We start from the raw sequence: 18,696 nt of genomic DNA, 5'->3' as shown, positions 1-18,696 counted from the left end.
TCTGAGCGCGGACAATAGGGCGGCCGCGATCCATGATGTTCCCGACATGTGGAAGCGCCCCAAGCATGACCAAGCCGCCTTCACATCCCCTTATAAGGGTAAAATTAAATGGCTTCCAGCACGGCCCCACCTACCGCTGAGGTAGATGGCTTAAGTATAGAGATGGCAGTAAAGATCACGGAGAAGATTACTGGGTGCCATCTCCGAGAAGAAACATAGCAATACCACAGACCTGTACCAACCCAGGCAAGATCCCCTAAGTAATGATAATACATTGGGTAGAGTTACCTCCCCGTTAGAATAATGAGATCATTTAGCTCTAGATTGCATTCGGCATAAGCCGTCTCGCCTCAGTCCGTCGAGATAGGTAGATAGGTGGAAACTCACCCTCTAGATTTATTAGAAACAGACTGATAATACAGCAGCTCCATTATATCGATTCGACAATTTAGACCCAAAGCCTGTTGGAAATTGCCTCTTTTGTGACAACGCAAATCTTCCCCTAGGGTCCTTACGGCTATTTTGAGAAATGCTATATCACTATCTGCGGCGGTCCCGCCATTTCGTTACGCCATGTAGAACATACTCCACGATGTCGAACTATTATAGCTCGCTTCCTTCAAGCGCAACTCCGTCATCAAGGTCGGATTTTCCCAAGCCAGCCAAGCGACTTGCAGAGAGGCGCTCGGTTCGAATTCCAGATTTGTTTTCTTCAATAATGGCCTCCAAGCCAATAGTAAACCCGAATTATTTCAAGGCCAGAGCCGAAAGCAATAGATGGATTACAAAGTGGGTAACCGCCCTGACAATTGTTGGCTGGGGCCACAGACAGACCGAGACTGATATATGATGACATTCAAGAGTCATGAAAATGGACGAGAAAACCAGCGCCCGAAATGTAGGAATGGATTTCTGTTATCTCATGTCCATACGTGCACCGGACGCTGATGAAGAAGCGCTAAAAATGATAACTAATTGGGTTCAGTGGGTTGGTTCCCTCTTCGAACCCTTTACATTCTCGCCCGAATCGCAATCTTAATAGTATAATGAGACTAATGAATTGAAATCCAGGTATTCTATTTTGACGACCGTATGTAGAACGATACCCCGATGCGCCCCAGCTTACTGATTTCCTCAGAGTTTGACGAGGGCCACTTAAGGGACGATCCTGCTGCAGCGGAAGAAGAAATTGACAAAACTACGGCTATCATGGATGAGGCCGCGCCACTAGTTACACCGACCGAGAATCCAATCCGACACATTTTCCAGACGTGCTGGTTACAGTTCAAGCAAAGGGCGTCCCCAGGTAAGTCTATTGGATATTCATGTTACCAGTCCTATTGTCTAGGTATTTAGGAAGGCTTATGCTAAAAGAGGATACAGAGCTCCAACAACGGTATAAAGTTGAAAACAAGAGATTTTGTGACGGGATATTGTTGCAGGTACAGCAGTTGGCTAGAGGGGAGATCCTCAGCCGTGACGTACCGACGTATCTGAGTGACCGCAGAGGCTCAGTAGGAGTCTACCCGGCTGTCCCTATAGTAGAGTACGCCCATGATATTAAGCTGCCGTAGAGTGTTTTCAGGCACAGCTCTATGCAGGAATGTATGCGTGTCTCAGCCGAGCTTACACTTTTGTAGGTTTAGAACGCATGGAAGTAAATCAAATTGCGGCTAACAAAAAGGTTTTAGGGTGAATGACGTTCTATCATACCAGAAAGACTTGGTAAATGATCCCACCCTAGTACCAATTGCGGCGTATAGGGCAATAAGTTAGTTTTGGTTTTGTCTCTAGGAGTTTGGTGTCGATCATAACCTAATCCCACTCTTTATGGAGCAGGGCATGTCCCTTCAACAATCTGTTGATGAACTTGGTGTCTTGATTGATGGCTGCTATAGACGTTGGTATACCGCACTTGCCGAACTACCATCTTATGGAGAGAGGGTGGACCGCGAGGTGCTTCATTTTGTTGACGTGTGCCGTAATATCGCCCTTGGAAATTTGCATTGGAGGCAAATTTTCTCACACATCTAACCCAGTTCTAAATTGTCGGGAATACCTACAACTTTCAGGAGTTACTGACACGCCCAACAGCTTTATGACAGGCCGTTATATTGGCGCGGAGGGCCACAATGTTCGCGAGACGCGGATAATGCACCTTCCACCTTGAATTCTCATCTCAGAAAGGCGAGCCTCCTCGTCGCAACGCCTAAAACACTGGCTACTCAATGATATGGATGGGTTACAAAGAATTGCTACTAGAGCAACGATTGATCAATATGCTTTTATATCGAGGATAAACGAGTTCCAAAGGCTTAAGGGGTATTTCAGAGCACTTTTTTCCAAAATCAACAATCTCGAAGTTCGATTCAACTCGACTCACATTAAATTTCCCCATATTCGGCCCGCCAGCCTCGCTCAGTGCAAATCGCTTGTCGATTCGTACACACAAAAGTGGTCTGGCAAGGTCAGAAACTATGGTTTTCGAAATCTTGAGGTAGGCATGGAAAATGCGAGAGGAACTAAAGACTTGTTTTCTTACACAACATAGGGAAGGGGTTTCAACACAATATTTGAACAATAGAACAAAAGACTAAATCGAAACGACTGAAGATTTAAAATTCAATAAGACAATGTATTTCTAATAAATAAGCGAAGTAGGATCTCAAACTATCTATGAATTGGTCCGTTGTTGTTTGTTGTAAAAGTTATATATACACGCAAATATCTATGATAATAGTGTTAGTGATGAACAATAAGTGATACCTAGGTATTGTTATAATAATAGCGTGATAATATAAGTTAACGATCTAAGTTGTATATCTTAGTCTTAACCGAATAATCAAAATGTCATTAGCTCAGGATGTTGAGGACTACTTCGATGGTAAGCCGGCCTTTCAGCTTGTAAGAATTCTCCAGAGCCGCGACTCAGACGTGGTAGCGCTACTCAGATACCAGACGGGCAACATAGATCAGCATGTAGCGGTAAAAGTTGGTATGTACAACAACCTTGAAATAGAAGACCACTGGTTGAGAGTAAGTCCCCCGTAAAAGTGAATATTTGGAGAACATTTACTAATCTTGGTATAGAGACTTCAGTTTGCGGATCATATCAATAGGGTTATACTCTTCCGAGGTATGCCAAATGGGCTTGGATACCCTTATTTAGTGACGGAGTACATGACACATGGTACTCTTGCCATATTCATAAGGAGAGCGAAGGACGCAAGAGAAAACTTGCCAAACCGTCTTCTGTGGGCTATCCTGGGTTGCTGTAAGTATTTACCTATTCAAGTATCTATGTCCTTACGAGTACATTCTAATCGGTGTTTAGTTATACGAGCGACCATTGGTCTAGCGTGGGCGCCCGATGGCCCGGATGTTGGGCTAGAAGTACCCGGACCCGACATGCCGTCAACGCTTACCCATCTTGATATGCATAATGGTAACTGTAAGTAATCCTCACGGGGAATGCCCACTTCCCTGTACAAGGTAAATTAGTTGCTAACCTTACATAATAAGTTATGTTCGGGGAACTAGGTTTGTCAATGCGGAACGCATCAGGGAGGTATCCGACTGACCAACACCCCTATGTTCCCATGTTGAAGCTCATAGACTTCGGTGAGGCGAGGGAGCTGCTGCCATTTGACCAGGATACCCCACCTGATAATTTAAGATACGATGAACGGCTAGATTTAGCAGCAAAGTAGGTGATTCCGACTAACTATGCTATGAGAACTATTGCTAATACATGGATAGGCATCCAGACCGAGATAACGAAAGACGGAACAGGGGAGTTGATAGAAATCTATTAGATATTGGAGTGGTAAGTACTCACCTATATGGCGTCTTTATAACTTATAGATATTTGCTAACTGGCTTGATAATCGTAGGCTATGGTTCGAATGCTATCTGGCGAAGAGGACCTATATTATGAAGGAGATGTGCGTGGATGGCTGTTGGATGACACTAATTTTCCTCGTGGTTACGATCCTGATCTGATTTTCCTTGTTCAGAGATTAATGGCTGTCGACCCTAAAAATCAACCCCGACTGGACGAATTACATGAATTGATTGTAAACGGGGTTTTCGATAAAACAGCTGAGGACTATGGCGACGATGGGGAAGAAGGCGGAACTGAATCTGACGGGGAGCTTGAACGTTTAGTTCAAACATATATCTTGGATGCCGCTACGTACGACGATGGTGGTAGTGGTACTGACTACTATGGCGATGAGGATTCTGGTGAGGGGGAAGTTGTCGTTGGTGGGGATAGTGATGATAATATGGACATAGATGCCTAGATAGTCCTGCTTGACTATCATGAATAAATCAGTTGCGTTTGATAGTCCATTGCCAAATATGACATCTGAACTCTTTGGCGCTTTTCTGATAATTGCCCGCGTTATTTAAAAAATCTGTATACGGGCAAATCTTTCTTTTTGTTGATGGAAGGTGGCGTAGGTAGGGAGTGACCTATTCTTAATGATCATTCGCTCGTCTGGTTATTATAAATTGTTGATCGTTATGAGAGCTATCTGCGTACGCAAGTAGCAGGCTGCAGCTGGATCTTGAATGCATAAGTTGTATGAAGACTATATGATTTATATACTTGATAGTGTAAATATAAACATAGCGTCGTTAGCTTTATTGCTTAGGCAAGTAAGATATATGTACAGATGTCTTTAGACTTTAGTATAATTAATTACTTGCGAATCTACGATGAACTTTATGTGGATTCTTCCCTTTTTCATAAGGATCAGGGTGTATGATATAATGCTATACCTGGTTGTATAGTGACATTAGATTCATAAGAGCCCTCCAGGGCTGGCTAATGCACCTAACCTTATGTTGCATTAATACACTACGGCGGCTACTGCTGAGGTGGGGTTCCCCTGTACCGACACATTATGGATACATGGGCGCTTACCTATGTACCTCGTAGTTAAGGTGACTCAGAGCCTTCTACTAGGTTTCTGTTAGGACATACCCTCTTGCCTTGTATACCTAATTGTAATGGAATTTCTAAATTTACGCCGTTTTGACTGCACCGAAAGGCCAAATTTAGTCTAGAATAAAGCCACAACGTACCTGCTTGTTTGTCGAATCTTCATTTGGCTAGCAACTTTTGGACAGGCCGTTTGACAATTGAGTTTGTTAAGTTATTGAAATAAACAGAAGACAATGTATTTATGGGTCGCTTAATCCTCTTTTGGAGCCGTGCGCTACTTAGGCACGTGGAGCCGCGATTATGCGCGTCAATCTTGGGTGACTAGCATCTTTTCCGACGTAATGGGTTAATGGGTCTTTGTTCGTTCTAGGATTAAATATTTAATGTTGTATCTACTTAGGCAGTCAAGATCCCTCAAAACGTTTACTGTTCTTTCCATCCAACTTTTAACTTTTTTTTCCCTTCTTCACCGTCATTTCCTCCTCGAAGGATGTTATCTGCGGGAATACAACACCGAACCAATCACAAACACTTCATTGATTCTCAGGCTGCAGGTGCTACCTAACTAGAGGGAGCCTGGCGTTGCGCCTCGCAGCCTCGATCGCAAGATTGGAACCTAACTGACTGACAAACGAAGGCGCAGCCCTACATGCACCCAGGCAGAATTTAATCATTTTCTCATCATGCCTCCTCCCCTTTCTCCCCCACCGCCTCTTTCTTCACCAACTCAGAGTTCCTTAAATCGACAACGCGACAATCCCGCGCGTTCCTCGTATGCAAGCGACAAACTTCCTAATAATTCACGCCTTAACCCGTTCGAAGACGACGATCGCTTACCCCATTCCGAACAGGATCGCATCGCAAGGCAGGCAAGTGAGGCAAGGCTACGACAGGAATATCATCGAGTAAAAGAAGAAATACAGGCGCGACGGGCACGAGAGCGAGATCGAACCGGAGAAGTAGACCATCGAGGCGAACGCACGCGAGAATTTCGTGAAGGTGAAGATCGAGAACAATCCGAATTACTTCATCGGAAGTCACTAGGAGAAGAAAGACGACAACCACAGCCTGAACAGAGCCGAGCTGAAGTAGATCAACCGGAATCTGCTGACGCCGGGGGCATTGCCAAGTTGATTCGCAGAGTTAGGGTAAGACATCAATTCACCGACCTCGGATTTACGTAGTCTAACCGAGCGCCACATAGGATCGCTTCCCGGATTCACCCCAAATCGCCCGAAAATTCGCTGCCATGGCCAACTCCGGTAGACCTGTTTCTGAAATTCTTCCTGGTGTTGCTACTTTGTTTAGAACCGCTCGCGATCTTTACGACGAATACCAGGCATCGATGGACCCTACCGACCACAGCCAATTTGAGCTGCTTCCATCATACTCACTGCCGGTTCCTCAGCCGAGCCCTCAACCGTACGCCCAGCAATATCAACAACATATTCCAGAGCAGCCTTTGCCGTACTTTGAACAATATCCTCAAACAATTCCTCAACAACATACCCACTTGAACCAACACCTACAACCCACTCTACCCTTTGGAGGTATTTCTCCCTCGCCATATTATTACGGCGAAATTGAAGATAATGCTGGTTATGAATTTGATAGAAATGCCGGTTCATATTGGCCAGATCCGGAACCGGAGAGAACCGAGGAGTCGAAGAAACAAATGCAGCGGCTCTTGAAACTACCGGAGATTGACATCCCTCGGGAACAACGAAAACCTACCCCGGCTGCGATGTCTTGTATGCTGATGGAGCATCAAAGGGTTGCCTTGACCTGGCTGATGCAGCAAGAAGAGGATGACCACAAGAAAGGTGGAATCCTAGCAGGTAATTAGTCCCATTGCTGTTAGGGTTTGGTGCGACGAAGATTGTTAACCGTATATTCCATAAGACACTATGGGTCTAGGTAAGACTATTGAGGCTCTCGCCTTGATCCTGGCACGCCCGTCGAGAGATCGTACCCAGAAGACCACACTTATAATCGCACCGCTTTCTTTACTCAAGCAATGGGAGCAGGAGATACAGACGAAAGTAAAGCCTAGCCACAAGCTGAAGACAATCGTGCTACACAACCAGGCCAAACGTGGGATGACGGTCGCCAGACTTCTTACCTATGATGTTGTTTTGACTACGTACGGAACAATTAGGTGGGAAAACAAAGCTCAGAAAGGTAACGCGAATAAGTTGATCCTATCCAAAGAAGCCGTCTTCCATCGTGTCATTCTAGACGAAGCCCACAACATTAAAAACAGATTCTCCAAGACTTCGGTAGCTGCTTGCCAAATCAAGGCTACTTATAGACTATGCATGACGGGCACTCCCTTCATGAACAGAGCAGAAGAAATATTCTCACTCATTCGTTTTCTCGGTATCAAACCTTACAACAACTGGGAAAAGTTCAGGTGGGAAATCAACAGACCAATGCAGAATTGGAGCAATGCGAACGCCCAGGACGCTGCTATGAGGAAACTTCAAGCCCTGTTTAGAAGTATTACCCTACGACGAACCAAGACAAGCATTCTTGACGGCCGGCCCATTCTCCGGCTGCCGAATTTGGTCAGGGAGGAATCTATGACTGAATTCAACAAAGATCAACAGGATTTCTACGATGCTCTCGAGCAGAAGCAGCAACTCAAAGTCAATGAATTTATTAAGGCTGGTACTATAATGAAGAAGTATAGCTACATACTAGTATTGCTCCTTCGCCTCCGCCAAGCTTGCTGTCACCCACATCTCATAAAAGATTTCGGTATACCCGATGGGACACAGCTTTCATCCGATGAGATGCGCAAGCTTGCCCAAAAGCTTAAGAAAGAAGTGGTTGGAAGACTCAAAGAGCAGACTGAATTCGAATGTCCACTATGCAATGAGACGACCAGTAACCCACTTATCATCTACCCATGTGGTCATCCGATCTGTGCAACCTGCTTCTCCGCTGGGATGGAAGATATGCGAGCATCAAATATCGAAGATCGTGAACCCTGTCCTCACCAACCTTGCCGCTCAGAGATAGACCCCGAGAAGGTTATATGCTACTGCTACTTTATGGAAGTTCATATGCCTGATAATCTTGACTCGGATGCTGGTGAGGACGACGACGGCTTTGAAAGCTTGAGCGACTCGGATGACGAAGACGCAGACGCGCGAGGCAACTTGAAGGGTTTTATTGTCTCTGACACAAAGGAAGAGGATGATTCCGATAGCTCGGATACTAAAGGTCGTGTTTTCGAAAAGATAAAGTGTAAACGATCCCCAGTATCTATGCGTGACGAGTCGAAAGACACTATCCTGAAAGAGGAAGAGGACTCTGACAGTGACTCTCTGGCATCTTTGGAAGAAATCTGGAAACAAGTCGACTTAATGAAAACTATTGGCAAAGATCAGCCCAAGGGGTCTATAAAGCATGAGTCCACGCCTAAGCCTACGCCGGATGTCGAGGGTGACGAGAAGAAGCCGCCTCTTACTAAGGGTAAGAGAAAGCGACTGAGCGGCAATAATTCGACCACTCCCAAGAAGAAGAGGAAGAGGAACAATGGAGCTGGTAAGAAAGGACGCAAGGGCAAGAAATTCATGTCGCTGGCGGCTCTGAAGAAAGCAAGCTCGAGTAATTCTACGGCGAAAGCCAAATATCTGAAGCGTCTGAGACAGGATTGGGTTCCAAGTGCTAAAATCAACAAAACGATGGAAATCCTACACGCGATCAGAGAGAAGAATCCACAAGAGAAAACCCTCGTCTTTAGCTTGTGGACATCTTTCCTCGACTTACTTGAAATTCCCATTCACGATGCGGGATTCGGATACGCTCGCTACGATGGAAGTATGGACCAGAATGACCGAGACATGGCTGTAAAGGACTTCACGAAGAAGCCCGATACTCAGATTTTGTTAATCAGCTTATCGGCCGGTAACGCTGGTCTCAACCTTACAGCGGCGACGCAGGTCATTATACTGGAACCGTTCTGGAACCCGTTCGTAGAGGAGCAGGCTATTGACCGAGCTCATCGAATTGGTCAAAGAAGTGAGGTTACGGTTCATCGAATTCTGATTGAGAATACAGTAGAGGACCGCATTCGCGCACTGCAGGAAAAGAAACGCGAACTTGTTACTGCGGCTCTTAGCGAAGAGGGTGCCCAAGGCGTTAGTCGACTGACCGTCTCTGAGTTGAGGGGTCTATTCGGTCTTCGTTAAATCTCGACTCGCTCATCTTCGTACGGATCTGGATGCCTAGGCTTGCTATAGAAATTTCCGAGATTGACCGCGGATCTTCTGGGCTTTGCCTTGGCTATAACTATGGGCGATGACAAGCCGATGGAGGAAGTATATGATTTGCTTGGATTCGGTCTTGCTCTTGAGTCCCTCCGTTGGCTATGTTTAGAGCGGGTATCCCGTTTAGGGAGATTTACGTGGCACATGATGCTCTTTTCACCAAGCAATTTATGATGTGTATTATAGGAGGGCTAGCTTCTATTGTGTTGTAAGGAGGCGCATACGATAAGGTGTTCGGATTGGCAGTGGCACGATGGAGGCAGGGCACGGCTGCTACTATGGACGACCGGCTTGATGCCGACTTCCGATTGTCAGGGCGTTAGGGACGTGATTTTATTTGAGCTAGGGAGTAAAAGTGTTCATAAATCCGGATGGGGACAGGCAGGCGGGCGTCCGGGGTTTGAGGTATCACTGCATGCTTCTCGCAGCCCCTGTCGGCCGCACTATGGATAAATGGGTCCATCTCTCTAGATGCCAGTCTACCACATCCCGGGTAATCAATAGGGACAGCATCTGCTTATTTTTAGAATTTCTAAGCTCGGTCTCTTCATATTTGTTCGACTAGATTTCCCGTACATTGTACACAAAATGAAATTGATGTTTTATTGAAAGTTCGCGTGTTTGATCGCCCTGTGTTGTATCTCGTAGATTATAGCAGTACGCCGTAGTTTTCAATCGGCGTCCATGCTCCAAGCAAACCAAACTTCCCGAAAATGACTACCACAAGCATCACTAGGTAGGTTATTAAGGGTTTCCCGGGTAATAATTAACAATCTAGAATCACCTAAATATAACCAAACTCGGCGAACCACCCGGGGATTAGGTTGTATCCGGGCAGATATATTTCTCATATTAGCTGGGGCTAGTTGAATACAGGGCCGGGACGCATGTGGTAAATCGGAGCAGGCATTAGGACAGATCGAGACCGGGCTCGCGGGTTACATATCTAACCCACCTAGGTACCTAACTATATATATACTCTACGCCTCTGGTGAGAAATGGTAGGGTGCCATGGTAGATGCTTGCTTTCTTCGTGGATCTCTACTAGATAAGTCAACGACGTGGCTGATCATCCTCGTTTTCCTTCTCCCTGTTTTTTTCTGGTGAATTACGTGCCTCTCGTTCTGTACGTAGTAGATCGACCTTCTCTTTGACTTACTTGCGTTCGTTATAACGTCGCATCGACTAGCATACTGAGGTAGCTAGCTCACGGTGTAACGCATATCGACCCGGATACGTACCTATATAAGAAGCGTATTTCGGCTTAGATACCTGCAAGATGAAGGTAGATCTAACCGCTCATTCATTCGCCATGGTTATAATTCGAACCAGAGCTAACCTACTAATCTTCCCTATAGAACACTATATCCACTCTCCTCGCACTCTTCAACACCGTGCTCGTACTTGCCGCACCGACCCCAGCCACGCCGTCGGAAGCTAATACACCGGCGCCGGCATCATGGCGTCTAGATTGCGGATCCCCGGGTACGACAGCGATGTGTTCGGCGAGCAACAGCGGAGCGCATTGTGACCCTGTATCGGGTGACTTGACGATTATTCTTGCGGGTACATGCTCGGCGTGCCGGTGTCTTAGTGTGGATCAGTGCTCGAGAGGGTGTGGGAAGGAGGATGAGTGAGCTACGAGGGAGATGCTTTCTTGATATAAGTGTGAGATGAGAAAGTATGGGAGTTTTGAGGGCTGAAAGGAAGATTAAGAGAGATGAAGAGGGTAGCGATCGCGATGGTTTGGTGAGTTAAGCGGCTTTAGTAAACATTCCTTGAGTACTATTCTTTTGGAGGGATTGATAGGATTTGGAGCATACGGCGCTGGGTAGCAAGTTTTGGGAATTGTAATGGGAAAATGGACACAGGAGGTTTTCTTCAAGCTTGAATTGATTTTCACGATGCTATTCGGAATTCTTGCTTGTGGTATTCTTTCTTACTGTCTTAGCTGCCGGCACCTAAATATGTAGGTTGGTTGGTTGGTTGTAGTAAGGAGAGATCCATGAATCGATCACTAAATAGCCTGGAAGCTTAGGGGTTAGTGGCGGGGCGATCCACTGCTAATCGCCCGAAAATGGAAATGGAGTAGTGGTTATCGATAAGGTCACTACAGCACATTAGCGCATCAATTTGAAGGTGGAAATCAACAATAAAGAGCTATAAATTCATCCACTCCACTAACTTACAACTTCTATCCAATTCTCCTTAAGAAATACTAATACTAATACTATACCGGCTTCGGTGCTGATATAGTAAACCACATCGATACGCATGGCCTCATAGACAATAATACATATGATATTACCAACAATGCCGCAATGTCGCTTAATCAAGCCAATACGTCGGCGGCACGCTTGCGATCGCTACGCGTCCCCGCCAAAACAACCTTGACCGCCCCTCAGTCTGGTCCAACATCTATCGCATCTGCTCAAATACCTTGCACTACCTTGAACGTCTCTTTATTCCTTACGAACCTCCGTCTGCTGGACCTCGATCACGAGTCGGATTGGCCCGGTATTACCCTAGCGACCTTCTCTACTAAGGATGCCGCTGGTGGACAGAAGAAGCGGATTCAATGTGTCGAATGGGCCCTATACCAACTATTTACACTATGGGATCACGATGAAGCTCAAAATGTATGTCTAATATGGGCACTTTAGGTGAGAAGGATCGTCTAACTAATGGCTTATAGAAATTGCGACCGTTCTACCCTCCCCTCGACCAAGTCCAATCCGTCAACCTACGAGCGGCCCTCCTCCGAGGCCTCGAGCAAGCCAAGAAAAATGGTGTTCTCGGTCGGGATGCGGTAATACGAAAGACAATGTTGGACGAGTGTAAGGGCGAGCGACTCGAAGAAGTTCTTGCTGTCTTTTCCTCGGCAGTATTGAAGAAATTAGTGGCAGAGCGTGCGCTGAACGCGGGACCTGAGTACCGTCCTGCTATCTCCGAAAGCCTATCACTAGAAAATTGGGGTTATTCAGGCGATCGAACTGAACTCAATGCGCTACTACTTGCGCATAAAGTTTCTCTGCGATCCCTGTTAGAGAAGAAGAATGCGGCACGAGCGAAGTACCGCGATTTTGAAGAATTATTAGCATTAAAGGAGCGAGGAATCGTCCGACGAAAGGAACAATTGAAAGTCGAAGCCGAACGAAGCGTGGATAAGCCGTCGGAAAAGACGAAAGCAGAGATCACCAATACTATCCGGACTAACTGGACCGGAAACGATCAGTGGGTTGATAGTCTGCTGTTTAACGACACGAACCCACGCAAAGGCGGACTTCTAGGCAGTAGCTTCGACGATGTCTGGGCTGGCGTAGAGGAAGGAAGAATCTCTGATTTAGAGGACCAGAATGCTGGCCTCTTGGAGCAGCTAGACAGCCGAGTCCGTCTTCAAAGGGCGAGACTAGAGAAATGGGACGACTTTCGAAAGAAGATGTTTGGGAGCCTACCCCCACAACGTCCCCAAGAAGCAAAAGCTACGAACAAGCCGAAAGATGTTGCACTGAGTTTCACTGCGCATCAACAGCTAAACATCGGTCATATCGACGTAAAAGACCAAGCGAGCCTTAATGCGCCGCCTCCACAATATGCTAAGATAATCAATAATATGAAAGCTGACCTCGAAGCTGTTGGGAAGCCGAAGATTCCCGACTTTTCGAACTTCTTGAGAGGCTCGAGGAGAGGGCCTGTACCGGATAGCGTCTCAGATACTACGAATCCGCAGCTTACAATCGATCCGATCTCCGATATTAGTGAATGGGAAGATGATCCAGAAGATAAGCCGGAACCGGTTGAGAAGCCTATCCAACCCAAGCTTGGACGCCAAAACCGTCTTATGCCTCCCAAGACCAGCTTCGGAACCGGACGGCAGATACCGAAGCTATCATCCGCCGAACCTACGTACGATCGAAACAAGAAAACATACCCGAGTCTAGCTCCAGAAGTTGAGACTTCAGAACAAATCAAGCCATCTCAGCCACCGAAATCGACAAGATATCTAGGTAGAAGGCAAGAAGCACCTAAAGAAGATGACATTCCGCCGGCTTCAATTTCACACTCTTTTACTTCGCGCGATCTCTCACCTACCGAACCCGAAGTATCGTATCCGAGCCAGGCTGTAGAGTCAATACCCACACCGTTGACATCGGTATCTCCAACCCAAGCTATGGCTGACGAAATATTGGCGTCGATGTCAAATGCATCGCCGTCCCCGGTGAAGAAGCATCGCCATACTTTGTCCTTAGCTGAGAGAACTCGTATGTCGATGACGCGGATGACATCTTATGAAAAAGATGATGACTTCCCTCCATTATCTCCCACTAAGGTTACTCTTACCCAAAGTGGCTCAGACGGATCCTCCATCCAACCACCAGAAACGGGTGAACAGTACGAAGATTTGTTAGGACGTACTCGAAGATCTATGGTCGGCTACGAAGCCGCACAGGCAAAAGCTCGTTTAGAGAGAAGGCGATCGCAAAAGAAGAGCAAGCCGGTACCGAGGAAAGATAGTTATTTCCCCAGATTGGAAGAAGAAAGTTTCGCCGACACTTCGATTGCTGAGGAATTGATGGACGGCAACCAAGAAGATTACGAAGCAGTGTTCAAGAGCAGACCACGCGTACAGACGAGTCCCCTGCCTAGCCCGTCGAAACCGTGGAACGAATAATAATATGAGTACGAATTTTATGTAACGATGTTTAGATTAACGGTCAGAATATGATACCAAATTGATATCCTTGGAATATATATGTGCATTGAAAAGTGAATTTTCTCACGATGTTTACATACATTGACCTCTTAACAGCCACCAAACAAGACCCCGCAAGCCAGTCTCTAACCCGGTCTTTCCACCGATCAGTCATAAAACACCAAAGCCCTAGTCTCAATACTCTCCCTAGCATCCGCATCCTTCTGACTCGGATCATCAAAAGCACTATGCGGCGCTCGCCTCGCCGGTACGTTTTCATCCGAATCGAAACATTTGATGAGCAATACTTCATCCGGTCGTTGACCACGCTTGTAGTACCATTTATGCGTGGCGCGCGGGAGGATCGTCCATGTTTCGTCCCGGTCCGCGGGGTAGATTATAGACGCGGCGACGAGATCCGAGTCTGGGATTGAGGAGGCGGACGCTACTGCTAGAGGGTCTTTTTGGATGGGGCGGATGGGGCGCCATATCTAGGTAGTCACGGTCAGCGTTAGGAAAGTGCGCTAAAAAAGGAGGTGAGAGACGTACGTTAATAATTTGGTACCGCCGCTTGACTAACTCATCGGCTTCATCTGGGAACCAACGCCGTAGAACGAGTTCGGCACCGTCGTAGGATTGGTCGACGTGTGCGCGTAATAGGGGCCCGCGTGATGATCGGTTGCCTTTGCCCAGCTTGTGCCAGTTTGATGGGCCGCAGCGTGTTTTGTGGTCGAATATAAAGACGCGGGATGCGCCGGTGCTAGTTTCTGTCAATTCACTCCATTCAAAAAGGGTGGGAGGCGAGGGGGAAGAATAGGGGTATACTTACACATCTTTAAGAAGCTGTATCGACTCTGGGTAGTAATTGGTTTTGACTACTTCGTCATCTTGGAAGTCTTGTAGATATTTCACTTTGCTTTTATGTCGTAGGAATTGGAACCCGTGGCTGTCGAGCGAGTACTTTTCCTCTTCGCCTGTTACGTCGTGGATGATTGTATGTTGGGGTATATGTGGACGCTCATTTTTGACCGTGTTACTTTGGATGTCTTGTTAGTCTATACGCCATAATGAGGCTAGAAAGTTGGCCGCTCACTTAGCGATAACTATTGGCATTGGGAGAGAACCATCGCCCGGGTCCTTGTAGTAGTTAATCGTCGTGAGTACGTCGTGACGTTCTGGTGTTTGACTTGTATGTATAGGCTCTTGAGCAGAGGTTCCGAACCCATGAGATACTTGCGTCGTCGCAACGGCTGTAGCCATCTTATTTTTCTTCTACGTGACCCAATATGAGAAGCCGTATACTTTTTACGTGAGTTATGCGGCCAGTTCATGAGGAGCGCAGCTGGTGGACCATCGGCTTGGGAGATGCGATTGGAATACTGCCAACAAAACATATGATGCTATATCATATGTAGCATTCGTTCTGTCTGTCATAGATCGAGTTTGAATGTGCGGGGTCGCTTGTGCTAATTGGATGAGATCGTTTATTTCTTCGTGATGTAGTAATAGCATGTTTTATATAATAGCCTAAAATAGGAGCATTCGTAGCAAAGTCTTGGAACGCCTGGATGAAATACTTCCTTCGGAGTTTAATTATGAACATCCTGATACGTAAAATAAGATTTATATACCTTTTTACCTACCTAGTTATTGAGCTCTCAGGTAAGCAGTATTTGTAGGTGTATTAATGAGAAAGGAAACGGGCGCGGTGAAAGAGTCAAGGGGTAACCCCTCATGCTAACCCCAACCCTAACCCTCACCATACGTGCGCATGCTTTCATAATGGCGTTGGTCACCCGTACACCCTTCTAGCAATATAAAAGTCGGACTTGGAGCACTAATACAACACGTATAATACCAATCAAACCAGGAGACTAGTATCGCCTCACTTGTCCTCGTCAAAGATTCCAAGCACCTTAAACCAACTCCCCCCACACCTTGATAGCCCTCTGCCTAACCCTCCTAACGCCCTCATCCGCCTTCGCAACAGCAACCTCATACGCGCCCCGATATATGCTTAAGTCTTCCGACAATAGAGCCCTCTTATCGCTCCATCCCGTTAGCTCCCGTATCTTGGAGCTATCCACCCACTGACTAAACCCAAACAGTGCGGCTCTCGCGACGGGGACGGTCCCGGGAGGCACTTCTCGCGCACCACCAACGAACCCATATTCACGCGCCAGAGACCCGGCTACTTCACCTAGGGTCTCGTATCTCCGGCCTGAGATGTTAAAGCATTCACCTGCGACAGACACGCGGTCCTTCTCTGCATGCGTCGCAAGGGCTAGGTATGCCGCCGCGCAGTCGTCAATATGACACGAGTGCAAAATGGTGCTGAAGTCGGCGGGGATATCAAGTGATGGCTTAGCATCGCTGGAGATCGAGGCTGCGGCGACTTCGAACATGAGGCCGCAATAGCTACTTCCGTAACCGAAGAGGGGCGTCGGTCGGAGGATGGCAGCATCGAAGAGATCGCTGTGCTCAAGCGCCTTGAGCGAGGTGAAGGTACGTTCGTGTAGGAAGCCTGGGGGGCCTAGGGGCGTAGTTTCGGTATGTGGCACTAGGTCCGGGGCGCCGTGGAGAGACGTCGCTTCTGGGAGTTAATAGGATAGAAATATATGTTTAATGTGGAGAATCACTTACTGCCATAGTCCTTGCAACTAGAAGTCATGAGAACGAGGGGCTTTACCCCCTTTTCATTTGAAGTCTTGCTCAATAACTCAAGAACAGTTGAAATTCCTTCGTAATGATGACAGAAAGGTACCGCCTCGGTACAGGATATGATAACATCGAATGTTTGAGTATGCTTGTATAACTCATTGAGGAAATTTGGCTCTTTAGATATAGATCCGACGATAGGGATAACTTCGTCAGCGATTAAGTCGTCGATTGCTTCAGGGTTTCGGACTAAGCCGAAAACACGCCAACCAGCGCGGGCGAATACACGACAGACGGCCCCGCCAATATACCCAGTCGCGCCGGTGACGAAGACAGTATTCCTAGGGGAAGTGGTTGTTGCGATTTCCATATCGACTTCAATTCTAAAATGCCATTTAATTCTCCATTTTCATCCGATTTATAACGATACATCTGAATTTTATACGAGGATTGATATAAATGAGGAAGTCCGGGCAACCGCGAGGCCAGGCCACTGCGGACACGGATGTGCACCGAGACCGAGACTACAAGGACCCCGGTCTCGTGCCATTGCCGGCCGACGAAGTCCACAAGGCTAAGATAGCATGACCGAAAGCCACGCTAATGGCACTTCAGAGACTAAAGCTCTTGGTTAAGATGGCCGGGTCGACTCATTCGACCGATCGGCTCGATCTATGGGAATCCAATACACCGAAGCACTCTATTATGAACGTGTAGTTTTACATTCGTTTTTATAAAGGGTCGGATGAACATCTCACTGATTTTGACTAGACGGGATATCTCCTTCACCGGTAGGGCTAAGGGTTCGCCGAGTCTGAATGCTCATTGTGATAATCCCCGGGCGAGGGACGTGAACTGATCCATCTGGGACTTTTCGTAGTAATTAGTACCCATCGAAATTCAAAATATAGTCCATTTGAGTTTTTTACTATTCACACTTTCTAAATGCTCTGGAATGAATAGGATTTTGGAGTATGTTGGCGGCGTGGGTGGGTGTCAACTTTGACGAGAAGCATCTCAATGGATTTCTGGATGTATGCTTTTGAATCGTTCGGGCTTTTACGGCTGACTAACTTTCATTTGTAAGCAAATAAAGAATGACTAAGCAATCAAGCCCCGATTAATGGTTATGGTGGTGAGTGCTGCAATTGGGGAATACCAACTACAGTACAGTTACCACCATTGGTGATTACAGCGGCCTCAATAGCGATGAATGTGCTAAAAGGGGTTCCGCTTTTGCCTGTATTTTTTTCCTTGTGGAGCTCGTAAGCTAGCACTCTTTCCAGGGGTGTTAGACTTCCAAGGTTGCTTGGGGCCTTGTAAGCTCCCCGTGGCCCTGTATCTAGGTAGGAAAGAAGTAAATCCTTACGTCCTTACGGCGCGGCTTCAAATCTAAGAAATGCAACCCTAACTATCTCCCGTGACATTAAGGTACCTCGAAATCACCATTGTTTTAAAGGAGCCCGATTGAACACTGACACATATTTTTGGGAGTTAAGAAAGCAAGACGACGACGCAGAAAGCAACGTAATGGGATATCGGGCTAAAGTAATTGGAATGATGCCTATTCGTCTCCAGTTCGACGTTCGTTGGCACAGATCCCTCCTGGAGCTGCGCCATCAACCATACAACCTTCCTGTGGCCGGTACGATACTCTACCTAGGTAGAAAGTCATCTCGCCGATGAACTTTAATTATATCACTGGCGGTCCCTGAATACAGCCAAAGACTCTAGCGCAGTTAATAACGGGGCGAATTCATGATGGGTGATGAATATTTCGTGCAGATTAACCACTACTACCTCTATACATCTCTTAGATGTCGCTCAAAACTTGTAGGGGATGTGCACGCCAGCGGCGCATCAACCCCACCGAGGCGTGGGTTATATAGCGGCTATCTAGGTACCTTTACCGCTATGACTGCCGCCTCTGATGGCCAACTATCCAAGCTTATAGCGCTATGTGCCCTCTAATTATAGGGACCGTGCCCCCCAAAATAAAGCCCATTGAGTCACAATTGAACCGTTATATCGTTGCTTCAGGTCTGAGTGTCAAACCGAAATAATATCAATAACTAGCCCCCTATTGCATTGTTAGGACATATAAAAGGAGCTTAGAA

At 46.7% G+C, this 18,696-nt stretch overlaps 8 protein-coding genes across 8 annotated transcripts; 6 read left to right on the top strand and 2 right to left on the bottom strand.

Moving 5' to 3' along the window:
• Positions 1-402: 402 nt before the first annotated feature.
• Positions 403-1,730, top strand: F4822DRAFT_304843 (isoprenoid synthase domain-containing protein). The gene is made up of 6 exons (XM_051455231.1): positions 403-789; positions 862-988; positions 1,072-1,090; positions 1,139-1,306; positions 1,384-1,636; positions 1,692-1,730. The coding sequence occupies exons 1-5, from the start codon at positions 530-532 to the stop codon at positions 1,572-1,574; spliced, it is 765 nt and encodes a 254-aa protein (XP_051311850.1). The 5' UTR covers positions 403-529; the 3' UTR covers positions 1,575-1,636; positions 1,692-1,730.
• F4822DRAFT_304844 (uncharacterized protein) lies at positions 1,731-2,134 on the top strand. The gene has a single exon (XM_051455232.1). It carries the CDS (start codon positions 1,831-1,833, stop codon positions 2,032-2,034), a length of 204 nt encoding a protein of 67 aa, XP_051311849.1. The 5' UTR covers positions 1,731-1,830; the 3' UTR covers positions 2,035-2,134.
• Positions 2,135-2,847: 713 nt separating this feature from the next.
• On the top strand, positions 2,848-4,367 carry F4822DRAFT_444605 (uncharacterized protein; the record flags this gene model as incomplete). The annotated part of the gene is made up of 6 exons (XM_051463267.1): positions 2,848-3,036; positions 3,091-3,274; positions 3,335-3,451; positions 3,523-3,706; positions 3,760-3,826; positions 3,894-4,367. The coding sequence occupies 6 exons, from the start codon at positions 2,848-2,850 to the stop codon at positions 4,302-4,304; spliced, it is 1,152 nt and encodes a 383-aa protein (XP_051311848.1). The 3' UTR covers positions 4,305-4,367.
• A 780-nt stretch (positions 4,368-5,147) lies between these two features.
• Positions 5,148-9,336, top strand: F4822DRAFT_304802 (uncharacterized protein). The gene is made up of 3 exons (XM_051455230.1): positions 5,148-6,099; positions 6,156-6,789; positions 6,854-9,336. The coding sequence occupies exons 1-3, from the start codon at positions 5,635-5,637 to the stop codon at positions 9,148-9,150; spliced, it is 3,396 nt and encodes a 1,131-aa protein (XP_051311847.1). The 5' UTR covers positions 5,148-5,634; the 3' UTR covers positions 9,151-9,336.
• An 892-nt stretch (positions 9,337-10,228) lies between these two features.
• Positions 10,229-11,411, top strand: F4822DRAFT_408858 (uncharacterized protein; the record flags this gene model as incomplete). The annotated part of the gene is made up of 2 exons (XM_051458611.1): positions 10,229-10,513; positions 10,587-11,411. Coding segments are annotated over exons 1-2 (281 nt in total), but the record flags the coding sequence as incomplete, so codon positions are not given.
• Positions 11,412-13,982, top strand: F4822DRAFT_408857 (HAUS augmin-like complex subunit 6 N-terminus-domain-containing protein). The gene is made up of 2 exons (XM_051458610.1): positions 11,412-11,867; positions 11,924-13,982. Exons 1-2 carry the CDS (start codon positions 11,550-11,552, stop codon positions 13,898-13,900), a joined length of 2,295 nt encoding a protein of 764 aa, XP_051311845.1. The 5' UTR covers positions 11,412-11,549; the 3' UTR covers positions 13,901-13,982.
• Positions 13,983-13,994: 12 nt separating this feature from the next.
• Positions 13,995-15,547, bottom strand: F4822DRAFT_304772 (uncharacterized protein). Its single transcript, XM_051455228.1, has 4 exons — positions 15,015-15,547; positions 14,751-14,957; positions 14,471-14,681; positions 13,995-14,412 (listed from the first exon to the last, which is right to left on the bottom strand). Exons 1-4 carry the CDS (start codon positions 15,179-15,181, stop codon positions 14,089-14,091), a joined length of 909 nt encoding a protein of 302 aa, XP_051311844.1. The 5' UTR covers positions 15,182-15,547; the 3' UTR covers positions 13,995-14,088.
• A 1-nt stretch (position 15,548) lies between these two features.
• On the bottom strand, positions 15,549-17,228 carry F4822DRAFT_304771 (NAD(P)-binding protein). The gene is made up of 2 exons (XM_051455227.1): positions 16,565-17,228; positions 15,549-16,511 (listed from the first exon to the last, which is right to left on the bottom strand). The coding sequence occupies exons 1-2, from the start codon at positions 16,947-16,949 to the stop codon at positions 15,838-15,840; spliced, it is 1,059 nt and encodes a 352-aa protein (XP_051311843.1). The 5' UTR covers positions 16,950-17,228; the 3' UTR covers positions 15,549-15,837.
• Positions 17,229-18,696: the final 1,468 nt, after the last annotated feature.

Source organism: Hypoxylon trugodes (assembly GCF_022578975.1).
Source record: "Hypoxylon trugodes strain CBS 135444 unplaced genomic scaffold F4822scaffold_7, whole genome shotgun sequence".
Taxonomy (NCBI): domain Eukaryota; kingdom Fungi; phylum Ascomycota; class Sordariomycetes; order Xylariales; family Hypoxylaceae; genus Hypoxylon; species Hypoxylon trugodes.
Note: the sequence above shows the minus strand (reverse complement) of the source record. Positions and strands in the feature narration are given on the sequence as shown.